The sequence below is a fragment of the Bemisia tabaci genome, chromosome 3, assembly GCF_918797505.1.
Source record: "Bemisia tabaci chromosome 3, PGI_BMITA_v3".
NCBI lineage: Eukaryota > Metazoa > Arthropoda > Insecta > Hemiptera > Aleyrodidae > Bemisia > Bemisia tabaci.
Window position 1 is genome coordinate 35,731,282 of NC_092795.1, and position 18,542 is coordinate 35,749,823.

At 39.4% G+C, this 18,542-nt stretch overlaps 1 protein-coding gene and 1 non-coding gene across 3 annotated transcripts in view; both read left to right on the top strand.

Annotated features, from left to right (window-relative positions):
* The window catches only part of LOC109043498 (uncharacterized), a 20,473-nt gene extending 2,114 nt beyond the window's left edge, over nt 1–18,359 (top strand). Inside the window, exons 1-3 of one of the 2 annotated variants that reach the window (XM_072298271.1) lie at nt 13,282–13,431; nt 16,645–16,969; nt 18,212–18,359. In XM_072298271.1, coding sequence (XP_072154372.1) covers nt 13,411–13,431; nt 16,645–16,969; nt 18,212–18,333 — 468 coding nt within the window. In that variant the 5' untranslated portion in view covers nt 13,282–13,410 and the 3' untranslated portion in view covers nt 18,334–18,359. Of the gene's footprint in view, nt 1–13,281; nt 13,432–16,644; nt 16,970–18,211 lie in introns of those variants that run through there. The other variant, XM_019060705.2, reaches the window with a different exon arrangement.
* TRNAL-UAA (transfer RNA leucine (anticodon UAA)) lies at nt 14,014–14,096 on the top strand. The gene has a single exon. It is a non-coding gene; the product is annotated as a tRNA-Leu (tRNA).
* Nucleotides 18,360–18,542: the final 183 nt, after the last annotated feature.

Below are 18,542 nucleotides of genomic sequence, written 5' to 3' on the forward strand. Positions count from 1 at the left end.
CGACGGTGAATTACCAGACCACGTTTCTCGGTTTGCGTTGTTGCCGACTCCCTGTCAAGCAAAAAATCTTAGATGGAAAACAAACTCAATGTCTTTATTGAAAAATGTTTCTTATTTTTCTTCTCGGTGAGTAAGCAACTCCAGGAAAATTTCAAGAAATGATATTGATTTAACACCCTAAATACCTTAAGTCATCGGAGTCCGATTCACTTTGAAAAAGTGCCTAGATTCACCTCCAATTTCAACAGTAGCTATACATTTAAAAATAAGAATTATATATCTATGATCGTTCTGGAGGAATGGACTCTTAATTTATTCCCACGGGAATTCATGAATTTCACATTCAAAATTTTAAATCATGTGAATATATTAGGACCGGAAACTCTCTATTTCCATGAATGATAATTTGCGAGCGGCTTCGATCATAATTGCTCAAATATCGTGGGCGTAAATCAGCAAAATATGTAGTTCATCAATTATATTAAAATGTGACTACGCGCAGGCCCGCCACAAGGGGGGGGGGGGATACCGGGTCCGTGGTACCGGGGGGGCCCGGTTCCCAGAGGGAGCCCGTTCTGCCCGTGAAAAGCCACCACGAATTCACATGCAACCCTTGTTTAGTAAGAAAAAGTGAAAAATTTACCCTACAAATTTCACAAAAGGTGAATAAATTTTCAAAAACACGCTGGGGCACTGTAGAATTCTTCTTAAATTTTCAAAGTAGTATACTTCTTGGAAAATTTCCATCTATTTTCAAGATTTTCTGTGCAGAAGGATATTTTTAGTAACTGCGTTTCATTTTCTTCCGTCGTCATATACTAAGAGTCCTCAGTCTGGGCATCCTCGACTACAATGGCTCATGGCTCAACTCCCTTGCCATAGACAAACGAAGAGGGAGTCCAGGGGGGTCTGGTCCCCTAAGAATTGAAAATAGTATCATATGCCCCCCTCAAAAATTAAAATTTTCCAAATGTTTTGAATGCAACAATTCGGAAGTATTTTGTGCTGAAAGTAGAAAAAAAGTGTAATTATTCCTCAGACCCCCCCCCCCCCCGTGCTTGGGACCTTAAAACTGGTACCAGAGCCCGAGATGGGATGTGGCGGGCCTGACTACGCGTTAAAGTAAAACTGAGGCGTTTTCCGAGACGACTGGGAGAATTTTATCTGCAATCGGATCTAAATTATCTAAATGTTTCAAAATATAATACTCATAACTTTTCTTAAAACAAGTATTTCATTGAAAGAAATTTGACAACTCTCGAATATGCATACGACGCGCGGCGTATCAGCAAAGTAGAATGGACATCCGTGCCTAGGGGAGGTGAGACCGAGTTTATCTGGCCCTTCCTTTCCTTTCGCAAGTTTTCTTGGCGTAATTTGTTCGAGCGTTCCAGGCAGGTGTTTTGACCACCCGAGCACTATCTCTTTTGAGCCACACCGATTCCCCCTTTGATTCTGACTTGAGGACTCGATAAGAGAATTTTCTCCGACACCGCGTCGCCGCGGCCGGCCGGTCGCCAAACCGAGATACCGAGATTCTGCCGAGCGGATGTTCTGCGTCGTATCTGAACAACAGTGACCACCCTATGACATGCCTCTCCCCCCCCCCCCCCTCTTCCGAGACTGATCGGAAACGTCAAGTATAAAACTTCGTGCTCGTGTGCACGTTAAAGCGAGGGAGGCGATTCACCATCTGCTGTGCTAAGGAAAAACGCCGTATGAACATTCATGAGTTGCCAAATTTCACAAGATTAATAATGTATTTTTTAGGAAAGTTACTCATATTTTTCCTTGAAATTTTCATGTATTTTAGATCAAATTGCGAACAAAATCGTCTGAGAATTTCGAAGCAAAACATTCAAAAAATTTCCAGTTAAGTCGGTATTTATCGAGGGGAATCTGGCAACGCCTGAACGCTCATACTGCGTTTTTCCTTAGCAGCATTGTGCAGTAGCTTGTAATTTTGAGAAGCTAATTTTCTGTGTTAAGTTCAAAGTTCGTTTCACCGATAAAAGACGTTGGGATTTTTTAAGCAGTATTTGAATTAAAAGGTATAACAGCATGCTGTGGGAAAGCCAATTATCACAACGGTACATGAATTTAACCTTATGTTCAACACGACTAGCTGTGAGAAACTCTTCCGAGGTAAATATCTGAGGTGATAGTAGAGCCGAGTTTCTACTTCAAAAATACCACTTAAAAAGAAATGTAAGCACAAATTATTTGTGAAAATTAACATAACGGCAAAAAAGGGAGATTGCGTTATAACCGACATAAGTAAAAAAAAAAATACACCTTTTTAGAAAAAAACACGGTGTCCCAGACCACCCACACAAGGCTATTTTCTCAGTTATTTTAGGTCGGATGAGATCGGGAATAATAGAAATGGAAGGGAAATTGACCCCGGAAGGAATCTGAATTCCATACTCCCGAAGCCCCTCCTGTCAGCTTCAAAAGTGGGAGTGAATATAAAGGGGTAAAATAAAGAGGAGCATACTGCCGTGCTAAGAAAGAACGCCGTATGAGCCTTCAGGCATTGCCAAATTTCTTCTGGCAAATCACTAATTTTCAGGACAATGTTTGGATATTTTTCTGTCAATTTATCAGATAATTTTGTTTGTAATTCGATCTTAAGTGTCTGAAACTGTCAAGGAAAAATATTCATATAATTTTCCTCATAAATAAAAATTTTATCCGAGGAAATTCGGCAACTCTCGAATGTTCATACGGCTTTCTTCCTTAGCACGGCAGCATAATAGGGCTGTTACGATGTACCTGCAGTTTTAATAGGAGCCGATCGAACAAGTTAAATGTGAGATTACTTCTTGCTAGAGCCGTGTATCGTCCTCTACGTTGGAGACATGACACTTTCCTGACTTTGTGTAACATGATAACTGAACTGAAGTATCTAAATACTCTCTGATACTGTTGGGGTATCAATAAAGAACATTTCCTATCGTTCACCAAACATCAACTTCTAAACTGGCTCCTGTGTTACACCGCAATCACACGCTGAATGTGGAGCTTAATGTGGCTTGAATGTGGAAGTCATCGGCCCGATGCCTGAATTTTGCGCGCGACGCGCAAAATTCAGCAACGATTCTCAGCAACCATCGGACCAATTTTGAATTTGTCTGAACTATTCGAGTAGATTTGATACACATCTGGATGAAAATAACTCGAATTTGCTAAATTTCAGCCGTTGGGCGATGACTGTTGACTTCAACATTCAGGTGCTAAATTCAGCGTCTGATTGTGGCATATAACGGCATTAAGTTTCGTAACTTTTCTGTTGCGGATGTTACATTTTCACATGCCTTGACAAAATGAGGAAAAATATTACTTGTGCTTGAACTTTTCTGCTCTTTGAGGGTTGTTTGATATTCTTGAGGAACTGAACTGTAACTCCATTTGGTTCAACTCACTGCACATTGCATCTTTAAGAATAATAACCGTTATTATTCTTTAAGATGCAATATGGGCAGTGAATAAAAATCACTCCAAGCATAACCCCGAAAATCACTGGTCTAAACATGCCTTTCAGAGAAACTGGAGAATCCTGCCCCTGCGAATCCAGAAACTTGAAATGAAAAGTAAACTCATTCCATAAAATTGAAGAGTTTTCCTATTCGGCGCACACAATTTTATCGTGCACTTGTAAAGTTGATTTTTTAACCTCTAAAATATAAAAAAAATAGTTGCCCTATTCTAGATTGATAGCCTCAAGATACTTTAAGGCGTACGATTCGTGCGATGACGAAAAGTCGTCAATGGTATGTGAAATCGCCTTCAAGCAGGTGCTCTGTGCAGCGCTATTCTCAAACATGAAAAGTTGCCTAGCTGCCATGTGCACGGCGAGGCGAGTCAGCGAGTGAAGTTACCTTACCTGCAATGTACAGCGATGAATCAAAATTATACAAGTTTTGTATATATTTCGTCAATTATTGAAGTTGGGATTATATTTAATTTGAGTGAATTATTTGTTGAAAATACATCTTTGGAACATTTATTCCAAGTAATGGCAACAATAATTTAAATCTCATCAACCAAAGTATTAAATTGGCTTCATTATTAGGTATGCTATGGACAGGGTGGCAAAATTTCATGAAAAATAAAATCTTGCAATTTCACGTGAAATATATCATGAAATTTCAAAAATTCATGAAAGATATTGAAAAATACTGGCTCCTCTTCATGTTTCGCAAAATGTAAAAATTGTACCTCCATTTTTGTGCGTTTGCGTGCGGATTGCATACTCTAGCCCCTGAAAAATGTGAAATATTTCACATCCTCGTGAGGTTTCATGAAATATTTCACTGAAATTTCCAATCTTTTTATTTCTCTCTTACGTTTCATGCCAACCTAGCAATGGAAGATAATAGCATATTGGTACGTGTGGTTAAAGATCAGTTTAAAAATAAAAACAATCCAAAATCGCAAGATATGGTTGTAATATTCTACACAAGTGACAAACCCATAAACGCACGATAAGGAGAAAATAGGGACAAGTAACCGTCTTTTGTGCCCATAATTAACTGAAATTATTACACGATGCTTTACAAAATGACCTTGAAAAATTCAAAAGCATCTAGATGTAAGTTTGTGCACGGTCTGTTCCTCGGGTCACGTTTGCATCAATTTCTTGCTAGTTTTTGTCTTTGTCACCGCTGGAGAGCTTATGACGTATCACAGAAGTTGCCAAGCGTTTTGTTTGGTTTTTAAAAAATCCAACCATAGAACTGCTGCGTAATATCGCGCTGCGGACAGAAGTTGGTAGAAACTGTTCCTCGCTACTCGGGTCACGATTTTTCAGCCCGCTCTTACTGAACAGTGGCGCCGATTCAAGAACAAATCCCAAAGTATAAATCTCAATACAATATACATTGTTTTAAACAAAATTTGGCAACCAAAAACAGAACCATGGAGGCTGGAAATTTTCTGGAATCGTCCGATGACGAGATAATCGATTTGAAGATGGAAAGAGGGTTGTGAGTATTTGCCGATACTATATCCGAATGAGACTTTGTAGTTAGATGACGTGATGAAGTGATAAGTGGTGGAAATGGATCATGACGTTATCAAGTACCGAGCGTCAACAACTCCGAGGTGCAAATTCTATACCTCATTCATGATACTTTTAATGTCTGCCGTTTCAATTTTCATCATTAGGAGCAAGGTGCATCTCCTCTTCTTTCATGCCCCTAAGTGGTAACTTTAAAACCCTCCCGCTGGATACTTACCGCATCATCCATTTCCTCTGAGTTGGGATCAAGAAATTGATGTTCATTGACTTTTATTGGACGTATTTCTATCAAACGGAGCTAAGCGCCAATTTGAGTTTCTTTTGAGGAATTTAGAATCCCGGATAGCGCGTTCTGTCAAACGAACCTAAGCGCCATGGAAAAACATTGCGAGTATAGCACGGAATAAGCCGGACGCCCGATTCCGCCGTCAATCCAAGCCCCCCTCTACCTTCCTCACCCTATGGCGCTTAGGTCCGTTTGATAGAAATACGTCCAATTGAAAGAGGTAAAAAACTATGAAGAACTTGAGAAAAACTCAAAAGAGAGGCGATGCTTTTTCTCTGTCAGGACATCAATTTTCACGTCATACCTGACTTGGGTCAGTATATTTTATTTGCATTGAACCGGTCAAATACATATAAAGTATAAAATATTCGTTTATGATTTTCCTTTTTTTTCATTTCCCTTATACTTGACCACATGCAGTTTTTCAAGAACTGTGTTAATAAATCTCGACTATATATTGATACTATTGTACTAATCATATTCTCTGTTAAAAGGACCCCGCACACCTCTTATGGGAAGCTGCACCACGAAGAATTGCCTTCTGACTTATGTATTTCTGATTCGCCTCAAGATGCTGATCAAAAGTTATAATTGCGCCAACTTTCTACGATGCACCGTTTTCGCAAAAAACCTATGAGAAGATTCAATTATTCGGCGACTATGAATAAAAAAGAACAAAGCATTTGAGAACAGGCCCGATGTGAATAAGGAAAAAACGTAGCATGTGTCCGTCTTCTTATCTGTACCTGCCGACTCAGGGGCTATCTCCCTCCCGCACTCGCCCGGTAGACGTTCAGACTTTCCTGTTCTTATGCTCCTCAAGAATCTGATTTGGATGGTGGTCGAGCAAAACGGCGGCGGAATCCGAGATAAGACTGCTGCTCGGTGCGGGAGTCCCCATGATTTCCTTGTTGACACACAGCCGCTTGTCAATCGAGCACTGAAATGAGGAATCTTTCTGGCTTTTTATCACTGAATAATTGAATCTTCTCATAGGTTTTTTGCGAAAACGGTGCATCATAGAAAGTTGGCGCAATTATAACTTTTGATCAGCATCTTGAGGAGAATCGAAATACATAAGTCAGAAGGCAATTCTTCGTGGTGCAGCTTCCCATAAGAGGTGTGCGGGGTCCTTTAACTTTTATAATAATGCAAATTTTTCTCGGAGCTTAAGCACGCAGTAATTAAAGTGTTGTATCGATGTGGAAACCAAAGAAAAAATAAGACATTAATCAACACTTGCTTAAGAAATATTTTGTCAGAATATTTATAAAAAGAGAGAGTCTGCCTTCATCATCTATGTGTTACTTTAGCTTTGATAAAATATGTGAGTATTTTCCAGAAACTGAAATTTGGTATGAATTGACCGCACGTGTAAATAATCCACATTGAAATCTTTAAGCGTATTAACAGACTATCTTCTCACATAATTTGAGTGCGGGTGTGGCACGATGGAAATAATTGGTGGTGATATTCTACCAACTTCCGGGCACGCACATATTGTTGCTCCTCTGACGTAAGGGCGAATCGTGACTTCCATGCGATCCCCGAAAAGCATGGAGTTGATATGGAAAGCAGGGCTCTCGTAGAGATGGCTATACGCTCTTACGTTAGAGGGGCGACGATACGTATGTACTTGCCCAACGTTGTTGAAAATTCGCATTCTTGGCATCATTTTCAAGTCCGCGCGGTCAACCGAAATCGGTAAATATAAGTGAATGGGCGAAGAGTGTAGATGTACACTAGAAATATTAATGAAAATTACTGATTCAAACAGAATAATTTTAACATAATCAATAAAAATTATGGTGAGAATATACTTTGTAACTGTTCCCAATAGAGCTATGTGATTTCTATCGCAAGCCCGCCTCCATATTTTTAGGAACTTATAGAAGATGTCTAGATTTTTTCACTGCCACATTCCTGAGATGTTGTAGCGATTTGACGACAGCATAGATAGCTTATTGGCTTGCAATTTTTGGGGTGCATGGAGTAGTTGGAGACTTATCAAATTTGACTACTTCATTTCGAAATTAATGAAGATTTCACTTTCCAGCTTTGGCACGAAATAATTTGATTGCGTAAGAAGTTACAATCATGAGCAAAGAAAACATAAATCAGGGCCCGAGGCCTTTAGCGGTCTAATCAAAAATGAAGGCGCTGACAATGTAAGTCGTAAATAACCGATAAAAAATAATCGACTCTAAACATAGGGGAGTAAAAGATGCTACAAAATATGATTATTTACATTTTTTGAGATTCGGAACACACATAGAGCTTCCATGCAATTTACATATCACTTTAATGATTCCCTTTCAATTTCATCATATTAAATTGAGGATTGAAGGGCTGAGGAACAACGCGTACCTCAAAATCATTATCAATGTCCTACAAAATTTAATCATTTTTGTCTGCAGGTGAACTCTATTTACCAGCAAAAGTTTACTCAAAAGAGCCTCTGAGGAAGACCTGATAACATTTTCGCAACTCCTGCCGCCATTTAGCTAAAAACTACACCGCACTAGTTGTAAGACAACCTACAACGGGACGCGACAAAAATTATCCTTGGTATCGTGAGATCACTCACAACAGTTTAATGAAATCCTGATTTTTTTGCAACGGAACCCCAAAAATACGCACAAAGTTCAAAGTTTCTAGTTATTCAGTTGAATTTTCTCGCTCTTCAACAACCAAAAGACTGAAGGATAGCTTAACTTTAATTATACAGGCAGCAAAATGACGATGAAGAGGAGGTTTTACAGTACATTCTCGGCTCTGGGGCCATCAAACATTGGGAAAATCCATAGCAATAGAAATGAGTTTATCGGCCCCATGAAGGTTACTGTGCCGTCTGTGTAGCAAGGTTTTAGAATTAATTATTAAATTAGTAACTTAAACAAGCTAAGATTTAGGTTACGTTAGAAGTTTGTCAGTTAAATGTACGAAATCAAACAAATCAACGCAAAAGTTTCCTCGCACTTCTTGTTTTCAATGCTCTCTGTCCAAGTTGAGGTATGTCATATGTTGCTTAAGATTTGGCAACTATGAATGAAGATGATGCGTGTTGTGCACACTTCAAATCTACGTCATAGTGGTTCCTCGCTCCCTCTTTGAAGCAACCCCCCCCCCCCCCCCCACTGAACGTAGCTTTGTCTTTTGGGATCCGGGAATATCCCAGCACTGAGCATAAAAGCTCCAGGAAAAACCGCAAGAAGTTGCCAGGTCGCGACTAAAAAGGACGCATTACATGTTAAATGTTCTTTTTTACAAAGCTACAAAGGAAAGGAAGATAATTTGGTTAAAAAACCTAAAATGTTTCAGAGGCTGCTTCAGAAAATCGGAAAGCACAGGGAAAATTGATAAATTTTGGACATCTAGTCCAGTCAATCTAGCATTTTTCTGGGAAAATCTATATATAGAAGGTTTTTTTGCGGAAACATGTTGCATTAGGCAACCAGAACAACATATCAAAAGTTTACCAAAATCGGCCGTCCGCTAAGGCCGCCATCTTGAAAAAAGGGGGGGCGGGGGGCCAAAATACGCCGCCGGCGACCGGTTTTTAGCTTTTATCTTGAAAAATATCGATGCTACGGAAAAATGTCACTGAACCTTTTAAAAAGATCATAAAATTTCCTATTAGAAACACTATACATTTATCAAGTTGCGACTTCTGGTTCGTGAGATATGGCGGTAGTTTCCTGCGGCTAGGAAAGTCAAATCTTGCGAGAAATCACGTTTTTTCAACAAAATCTGTAATTATCTTAAAAACGGCGAGTCTGAGGCAAAAAAGTGTTCTCACCGGAATGAAAGAGCATGAAATTTCCATGCTAAAAATGCTTATGAATTCACTAGGGGGTCCGCCCCCGGAGCGCTATGCGGTCCGAACCAACGGCGGCTACTACGCGGTGAGGCTCGGCTTGGCCGCGCCATGCATTGTTGCGGTCCAAGATGAAACGGCTTCACTTTTTTGGTAGATTTACCGCGAGGGTAAGTCATATTATCCATTTAAATATGTGCTAATTTCCTTTCATCATGAACCCCCCCCCCCCTCCCCCCTTAGGTCATGCATGTTGTATAGTTAACAAATGTCAACGGTCGCGCTTGAAGATAATGTTATTATTTTATGCTTTCTTATTCAAATTAAATTTGTCAAACAACAAATCTTCTTTCTTCAAAGTAACTAAAAGGAAATGAATTAATACAAAATATAGAAATAGGAATAAGACAAGCATTTCTTCGTTTATTACCTTAAGCGGTGGAATCGTTTATTAATACCTATGTGTTGAAAAGCATGATGGTCTTGAAGGTTCAATTGTTTTTGATGGATACGAACAAAAAGCGCAACAGATTCTACAAAAAGCGTTGAAAGGTGACGACGTGATATCTTTAAGAAATGTCCTGCCTTAATTTTTTGTGAGGACACTCCTCTATCCTTGGCCCAGGACTTGCTTCTATCTATAATGAAAAGAATGAGGCGCGTTTGATTTGCTTGCTATCGAAACACTTTACTACAGGGAGTCAAGTTAAAGTATCTCAAGCAGAGGACGATGCGGATACTCTCATCGTAAATGAAGCTCTCAGTCTGCCGAGAGGAACGAAGAAACAAGTTGTTATCGTTGGTAGAGTACCTATATTGAGAGAGTATGGCCACTGGGCCCCATGGAGAGACTTTTAGGACCCAAAAATGGCGGTGCTTTGTTTTGGTTTTTGTGGATAGGAGGGGGGTCATTGGCAACTTTTGACGGTTTTCACCAACCGCACTTGCTGCCAACCTTACTACATCTAAGATAATTTTTCTCAAAAATTGCACACGATTAGCCTTAAAAATATGTAAAGAATCGCAATAGTGCATTTGGGTAAATTTCTCGTTACGATAAGCAAAGAAAACTACAATTTGAGTCATTTTGCATCACATTAATTTATGGCGTCCGCCATTTTTGGGTCCTAAGGGCTCCATTCAGCCTAAGATGGCTGAGCCAATCAGAGGTGGTAACACCGGTGGCCATACTCTCTCAATATAGGTACTCTAATCGTTGGTGAAGACATTGACCTCCTTGTTCTAATGATAGCTTTGACGCCTGCATCAAGCGACGTCCTATTACTCAAACCAGGTAAGGGCAAATATGCAGCCCAAATTTTTAGCTCAAATCAATTGCGAACATCGAATGTAAATTTGAAGAAGAGCATTCTGTTTATCCATGTCGTCAGTGGATGTGATACTACTTCAGCATTTCGTGGCAAGGGCAAAGGCAAATTTATTAAACTGTTGGAAAAATGTGGCGAAGTCTCTTGTATTGCTGAGAAATTTGATGAAACCGACTGCACTCAAGATGAGCTTTGTCAAGCGGGTGAGCAACTCGTTCTTTTGCTGTATGGTGCTGAAAAATCAGTTACTGCTTTGAACAAATGCAGATTTCAATGTTTTAATCGTGCTTTGGCAAGGCAAAAACTGAGGTGAAACTGCAAACGTTGCTCATCCAACTTCAGATGCGTGCAAACAACACTTCTTACGTGTATATTATCAAGTTCAACTCTGGAGAGGAAGAAAACGGAATCCCAAAGAATAGGGGTGGAAATCTTCGGAACTCAGGCTTCTCCTTGTGCCTATGCTCAACCCGCCTGACCCCCCCCCCCCCCCCAAGAACTTTTACAAATCATCTCATGTACATGTTCGAAAGGCTGTAGTAACCGCTGCTCTTGTAAGAGAGCTGGTCTACCATGCAGTGACATTTGTCTACATTGTTCCGGCTTGGGATGCAGCAATCAAGCAGAAACACTCATCGAAGAGGAAGCAGAGGATGAATTTAAACTCCCTCTTTCTATATTTTGTATTAATTCATTTCCTTTTAGTTACTTTGAAGAAAGAAGATTTGTTGTTTGACAAATTTAATTTGAATAAGAAAGCATAAAATAATAACATTATCTTCAAGCGCGACCGTTGACATTTGTTAACTATACAACATGCATGACCTAAGGGGGGAGGGGGGGGGGGGTTCATGATGAAAGGAAATTAGCACATATTTAAATGGATAATATGACTTACCCTCGCGGTAAATCTACCAAAAAAGTGAAGCCGTTTCATCTTGGACCGCAACAATGCATGGCGCGGCCAAGCCGAGCCTCACCGCGTAGTAGCCGCCGTTGGTTCGGACCGCATAGCGCTCCGGGGGCGGACCCCCTAGTGAATTCATAAGCATTTTTAGCATGGAAATTTCATGCTCTTTCATTCCGGTGAGAACACTTTTTTGCCTCAGACTCGCCGTTTTTAAGATAATTACAGATTTTGTTGAAAAAACGTGATTTCTCGCAAGATTTGACTTTCCTAGCCGCAGGAAACTACCGCCATATCTCACGAACCAGAAGTCGCAACTTGATAAATGTATAGTGTTTCTAATAGGAAATTTTATGATCTTTTTAAAAGGTTCAGTGACATTTTTCCGTAGCATCGATATTTTTCAAGATAAAAGCTAAAAACCGGTCGCCGGCGGCGTATTTTGGCCCCCCGCCCCCCCTTTTTTCAAGATGGCGGCCTTAGCGGACGGCCGATTTTGGTAAACTTTTGATATGTTGTTCTGGTTGCCTAATGCAACATGTTTCCGCAAAAAAACCTTCTATATATGGATTTTCCCAGATGACCCTTATTTAGAGCTAAATTTACTGGACTAATCGGTCAAACACGTATACGGTCGAAATTCCATTTCATTCCGCGAATTCGTGTTTGCGACGAGTGTAAAATCACGCTATCGTTTAAATAATCACAGAGCGTGTAGGAAATAATTATTGTAAGTTTTTAATTCAAAATTATATGAGAGAAATTGCCAACTCTCTTTGCTACGAAAGTCAACACGAAACACTTCTCACTGCTGTAGGAAGCAGTGAGGGGAGCAAAAAAAGGTCGAAAAGTGAAAAGAAAGAAAAAAGGTCAACTCGAAAATACATATGAAATATCTGGACGTTGTCCATTAACAGTGATCTGGACATTGTCCAATGAAAATCTCAAATGGATCTGCTGTAAAATTCAGTAAAATTGGACTATGGATACACTCCATCTAAGCCCCCGAGGCCGGAACATTCCGAGAATGGAAAACTGTAACAGAGGACACTATCAAAAAATATTTTTAGACCTAAAGGAATGACAAAATAATTATATTTTTTTGGTAAACGCATATCATTCAAATTGTATAATTAGGGTCAAACAAAACTATTTTAGATTGTGTATTGGAAGTACAGTACAGTATTTATGTATAAAATAGGACAAGAAAAGGCGGGGACGAGGCTGAAAAAATACACAATAATTTACAAAATACGGGACGTTCGACCGGTCTCCCGGTCATTTTCAACTGTCGAAAAAGAATTAAAAAATCTAAAAAAACAAAAAACAAAAGCGAAGAAACGATGTCACCGGCCCCTGGTCATGGCATGACAGCGAGAAAACAGAAGACAGAAGTAAAGTATTTATATGGTTGATCTATAGCACGTTAATCGCTATACGGACCGAGCTCAGTGGTAAAGAACCAATTTTAATGAAGTTCTTCAAATAGGCATGTCAACCAGTTTGTGAGTTCCCTACAAAAATAGGTGCCTCTATGCAGTTCCAATGCTTCTATTTACTGGCTTAAAGTATTTGGTCTAAAGTTATTTTAATTTTTGTGTGCTTGAGCACACATATTTTTTAGTCTTCAGTCCTGTAAAATGCAATAATATGTTAATCATAAATTTAAAATAAAAAATATTTTAATTTATTTTTCATCGCTATAATTAACTATCTTTCACGAAACCTCTTTACATCTTTCGTCCCAATTTTACATCAAGCTGATGAGCCCCAAAAAATGTTGATTCGAACCACATTCGGCAACAGAAAAGTTGAAGATGCCCGGACCTTGACCATGGTACAAGGCCGTGTCACCGCATGATCCATAAGGTAACACAGGTGAAAAATGGATCACGATACTGCAATTATGAACTCGTGATTTGATATATATACCACCCGCGGTGGAAGCTCCTCAGTCGCGTGTCAGGACAGCCCAGCTTAATTTTTTGTTAAGATCCCGCGAGCCACGTGATCAGTGAACTTTTCAACAGCTTTTTTTGGATTAACGCGATGGCCAGAGAAATTACAATGGTAAGCGCTCCTCTATCTACGATTATTTATAGTTTTCTCTGCTTTCTTGTAATCACTGCAGCCGGATTGTTGAAACTTTAACTGGCTTCGTCGGCACGATAAGACAAGACATAGCCCTATCTGCGCTGTGCAATATATCGATTTTCGATTCTTGTCGTGTCGACATAAATTTCAACAATCAGGCTGCAGATCGGTCAAAATTAAAATATTGTATACTAATTCTTGCAAAATCATCGTGGAATTTGATAATTTTTGAAATTAATCTTTTTTGTTGCTCATCTTACCAAGGTTGTCATTGTGGTGTATAAGTGATTGGTTTTAAGAACGTTCCATTCAGCTCAAAAATAATTTAATTTGCTTTATAAAATATTCATTCTGACTGATTTTAAGGTAAATTCTTTGCCGTAAAGAGCACCTGAATTATCCACCGAAGCATAAATATTTGAAATTTACGGTTACAACATGTTCTGCGTGGAATGTCATCAAGGAAACATGTCCCAAAGAAGTTTGATTCTTACCTTAGTAGTCCATTGCTATTCATCATAATGAACTAAAATTTTCCAGATTTTCGTATTTCATCAGGTCAGGTTGGCCGAGCGGTCTAAGGCGCCAGATTTAAGCTCTGGTTCACAGTGTGAGCGTGGGTTCGAACCCCACACCTGACAATAGGTTAATTTTGGTTCCTCATTTCAATATTTCAATTGGAATTTTTGTCTTTTTGTACTCACATTATATAATATCAGAGGATATTGATTTTACTTTCCCGACATCTGACGAAAGAAACGGTCGCTTCGTGGCATTAAGGAAAGTCCAAAACTTATGAGCACACGAGAAACGAGACGATACGCAAAAAAGTACGCTCGAAAATACCTTCTAGATTTTGTTTGAACACATTATTCGCCTGTGAGGGAGGGGGGATATGCTGCTTCCAAAAAAGAATTTAAGAAATATGTACTTTGCAAAGTTGATTTATGTCAATTTTCCTACACAACAACGTCTGAAATTACCAGAATATTTTCATCATGATCGCAGCACAATTTTTCTTTCGCACGTAAAGAAATGTTGAAAATTCTATTGATTAATGATTGATTAAAAATCTCTTGCTTAATTAGCAAGGAGACAGGGCACGTGGAATTGGGGACCCTTTTTAAGTAATGTATGTGAGGTTGAAGTGAAGAATTTAAACAAGTATGGTTTTTCGTTCTTTCTTTGGTTTTTATTTTTATGCAGAATTGAATGAGAGTGCAAGTTAACAAAAATGAAAATTCAGGTTTTTTTTTTTTTGGTGGGTGGGTGTCATGTAAGAGTACCAGAATAAATTGCTCAAATTGTATCATTCTAAACGAAAAACTTGCGATGTATTACGATACTATATTAACACCGTTAAGGTGATTCGATGGACGCCATAGTTTGTGTCAGAACGACATGCAAGATATAGCATCGATCGGTTCCATTTTTTCAGCTACTCATCATTTTTCTCGAATTTTGAGATCGCAATTCTTTTATCAGGATACCAAAGAATTCACTTACCAATTTTGACAAACAAATTCAACGTAATAAAGCGTGGTTTTTTTAGAGGAAGAATGTCTCATTCGAGTGCAGTTTCGATATCAGTACCGAATGCGATATTTTTCCTCTATAGAAACCACGACTTTTATACGTTAAATTTGTTTGTCAAAATTGGTGCGTGAATTCTGATCTCAAAATTCGAAAAAAATGCCGAGTAGCTGAAAAAATGGAACCAATCGATGCGATATATCGCGTGTAGTTCTGCCACAAAATATAGCGTCCATCGAATCACCTCGATTCGATTAACTCCCATCATTAAAATATTTTTTGTGTTTCGGTCTACCTTAAACATTTTCCTTGCACGGCGATCCCCAAACGGCCCGCGGAAACCAACTCCATCAATACAAATGAGAACTAGGAGAAAATGAGGAGAACATCAAAGCTGAGAAATTTAGAAAAGAAAATAAAGAATGCAAAAGAAGGAATGCACAACGTTAAAACAAATAGGAAAAATATTTTAAAAAATGAAAGATTATTTTATTTCAAACTTCCCTTTCAAAACTGTGCAAAAACTCTTTAACTTATATTTTTCATTCCTGCTTTACTGTTGCTTTAGTTACCTTGCGTGTTGAAGAAAATTGTTTTATTAAATTACGTTGAAAGGAAAACTAAGTGGAATGAGAGAGAGTGGATTCATCATTAGAGCACTTTACAACATATTTCCACTTCAAAATTGCATAAGGAAACGAATCACACAACAGAAAGTCTGGAAATCAACTCCTAAACACGATATGAGCGTTTACAATTAACATTGGTTACACTTACATGGTAAAAATACGAATGAATTCATTTGTATAATTAACTCCAATTTGATCTATGCTAAAATGTTTGTTAATATCTCGTTCAAGTTTATTTCAAGCCTTCTCGTTGTTTGAATCGTTTTCTACGTAAAATTCTAAAGTGCAAACAAGTGGCGTTTATTTGTGTCGCATTTAGCAAAAAGGAACCAGCGCGATTACAGTGTTTTCAAAATCGTGCAACTTCTCCTTTTCTTTTAAAGATACTTAATATATGTACAGTTTTAAAATTTACTGAATTATTTTCCTTTAAAATAAGCAATTTATTTCATGGGAAGCCAAAACTATTCGCTACTTTGGAAGATTTTTTAGATAATTATGAAGGAGCAGCATTATGTGATCACGCTGATTCCTTTTTGCTAAATGCGATCCATATGTGGTACAGACTGTGTCTAGTAGGCCCAATCTATTGGGGAGTCCGAGGATAACAATTTTCAGAACCACTGATTTATTGAATAAATGATTCGTTTTGTTAATCGTGAATATAGCAATAACTGCATAGAGTATACAGAGTCGTAATGTAAGTCGGAGAGCTGGCGCCACTTTCAAGCATTTTCCAGATCCCGGATTCGAGACTCCTGTGTGACGCCGGGTCACTTTTTCGATAAATAATCGATTGTTTGCGATACACGGGTAACCGCTGCCATCCGATGTAAACAAAGAAGATAGGAATCACCACGTATTCCACATCTCCATTTTGGATCGAAAATGTATCGAAAAAGTGACCCGAGCTCGGCGCACAACGGGCTCGGAAAAAGGCGAGCAGAACATAGCGCCAGCTCTCCCATTTACACTACGACTCTATGTACTCTATGAATAATTATTACGATCTCACTATGTATTGCAGATCTTTGCATCCATGACCCTGCTCTCATGCGTCTACCTGGCCCTATCGAGCCCTTACGGCTTCGGACAGGATCAGGGGCGCGGTAACTACGGCGGTCAGCAAGGTGGCGGCGGCGGGTGGGGCTCCATGGGCGGCTACGGGGGCAGTCAGATGGGTGGCTACCGCGGCGGGAGGGGCGGTTTTTCTGGTGGTGGCGGCGGCAACTCCGGCTCCTTCGGGCAGGGCGGCTACGGCGCCAACACCTTCGACGACGGAAGCAGCTACGGCTACGACTGGAGGATCCCCGGTGGACAGGCACACTTCAAGGGATACAGAACCGGCAGAAGTAAGTCGACAATTTTCAGGTCAAGTAGATTCCTGGGGGCTGATATTGAAATTTACAGACCAAGCTTTGGACACAGAGGACATAGGGGGTATGGAGAGATGATGTTGGTTCAAATGGATGATTGTCATAGACTAAGGGAGAAAATGATGGACTAACAATAGGGCCTCTCGTGGGTTGACGTTAGTTAGTCTATTAATTACCTCCTTTGTCCTTTGTCTTTTGCAACCACCCGCTTCCACCAATAGTAAATCATTGTTAAATCTCATGAAATTACGGCATTCGCAGGTGGTTTAATACGCTGAATCCAACGGTGACATCAGAAAAATTGAAACATCGGTCAAAATGTGAGGTTTTAGGGAACACAATTTATTTCCCAGAAATGGGGGGGGGGTAATAGTACTGCAACCCCCGTAAAAAGCAATTTTGGCAGAAATGTCATCTTAAAATCTTACTTTGGCCCACAGAGCACGCTCCTGTAGTCCAAAGATTTAACCATGCATCACCCTGTACATCAGTTGAGCCCAGACCCAGAGTGCGTTGCACAAAAGCTTTAACTTTTCTACCCTTGCGTTTGAGTCTTTTCAAACCGCATAGATCCTTATCAGCTGGCATTCTTGCGAGTGTCTGATGTGGTTAACTTCTCTACCCTTGCGTTTGAGTCTCTTAGGACCCTTGAATATCCTAGTTACTATTGGATATAGAAACGTAGCGTTTGAACAGATCCTACTTCCTTTTGTCAATCTATAAGCTAAAACCTGTAACTAGCGCAACTGGTTCATTAGAGGATTATTGCAATACTGTCGTGCTGAACAAAAACCACGTATCTACGTGAGGCTCTCATCAGAGTAAAGCGGTTTCGTTGTTCGGGCAGGGCAGAATGTAGCAGAGACATCCTGGATCAATTTGCATTTTTATTTTAAAAGAAACAAAATAACCTTTGCTTGCGTAAGGTCATTTGTACTGAAAAATTTGAAACTTCAAAGAATAGCAATAAAAAACGATTCCTCTAACTAGAAGAATGTTGTCCTCGACGTAACGCTTGAGTCTTGGGCCGAATATGGAACTTTTTAATGTGTTGACTCTTCAAAGGTCCTTACCGCTAAAGAAAGTGACCAAAAAAATTGTTTTTCGAAATCTGCTAAGAGCTTTTGACTGGCAATAGAGCTGTTTCCCAAAAACTCATAATTCTATAAGGACTAACGTGATTTTCATCTTATTATTTCTGTTCTTTTTCTTTCCTAGGTGGAGGCCAATACGGTGGTGGTGACTCAGGATACGGTGGCGGAAGAGGAGGTAGAAGTTATGGTGGCGGCAGCAACTTCATGGGGCACAATCAAAACTACAGATCAAACTCTAATTATTGAAAATAAATACATAATTGAACAATGAACTGTGTGGGTTGTCAATGAGTCGATCAGATGCATCAATATGGCTACGACCGATACCTACATCGTCCAGCTTTGCGTTAATTTCCTCTGATAATTATTACAAAAATAATGTATAAAAACCAAATTTTTATATGAAAAGGAAAACTCCCAGAAGGTACACCTTCCGCTCAAGTGCAAACCACCTT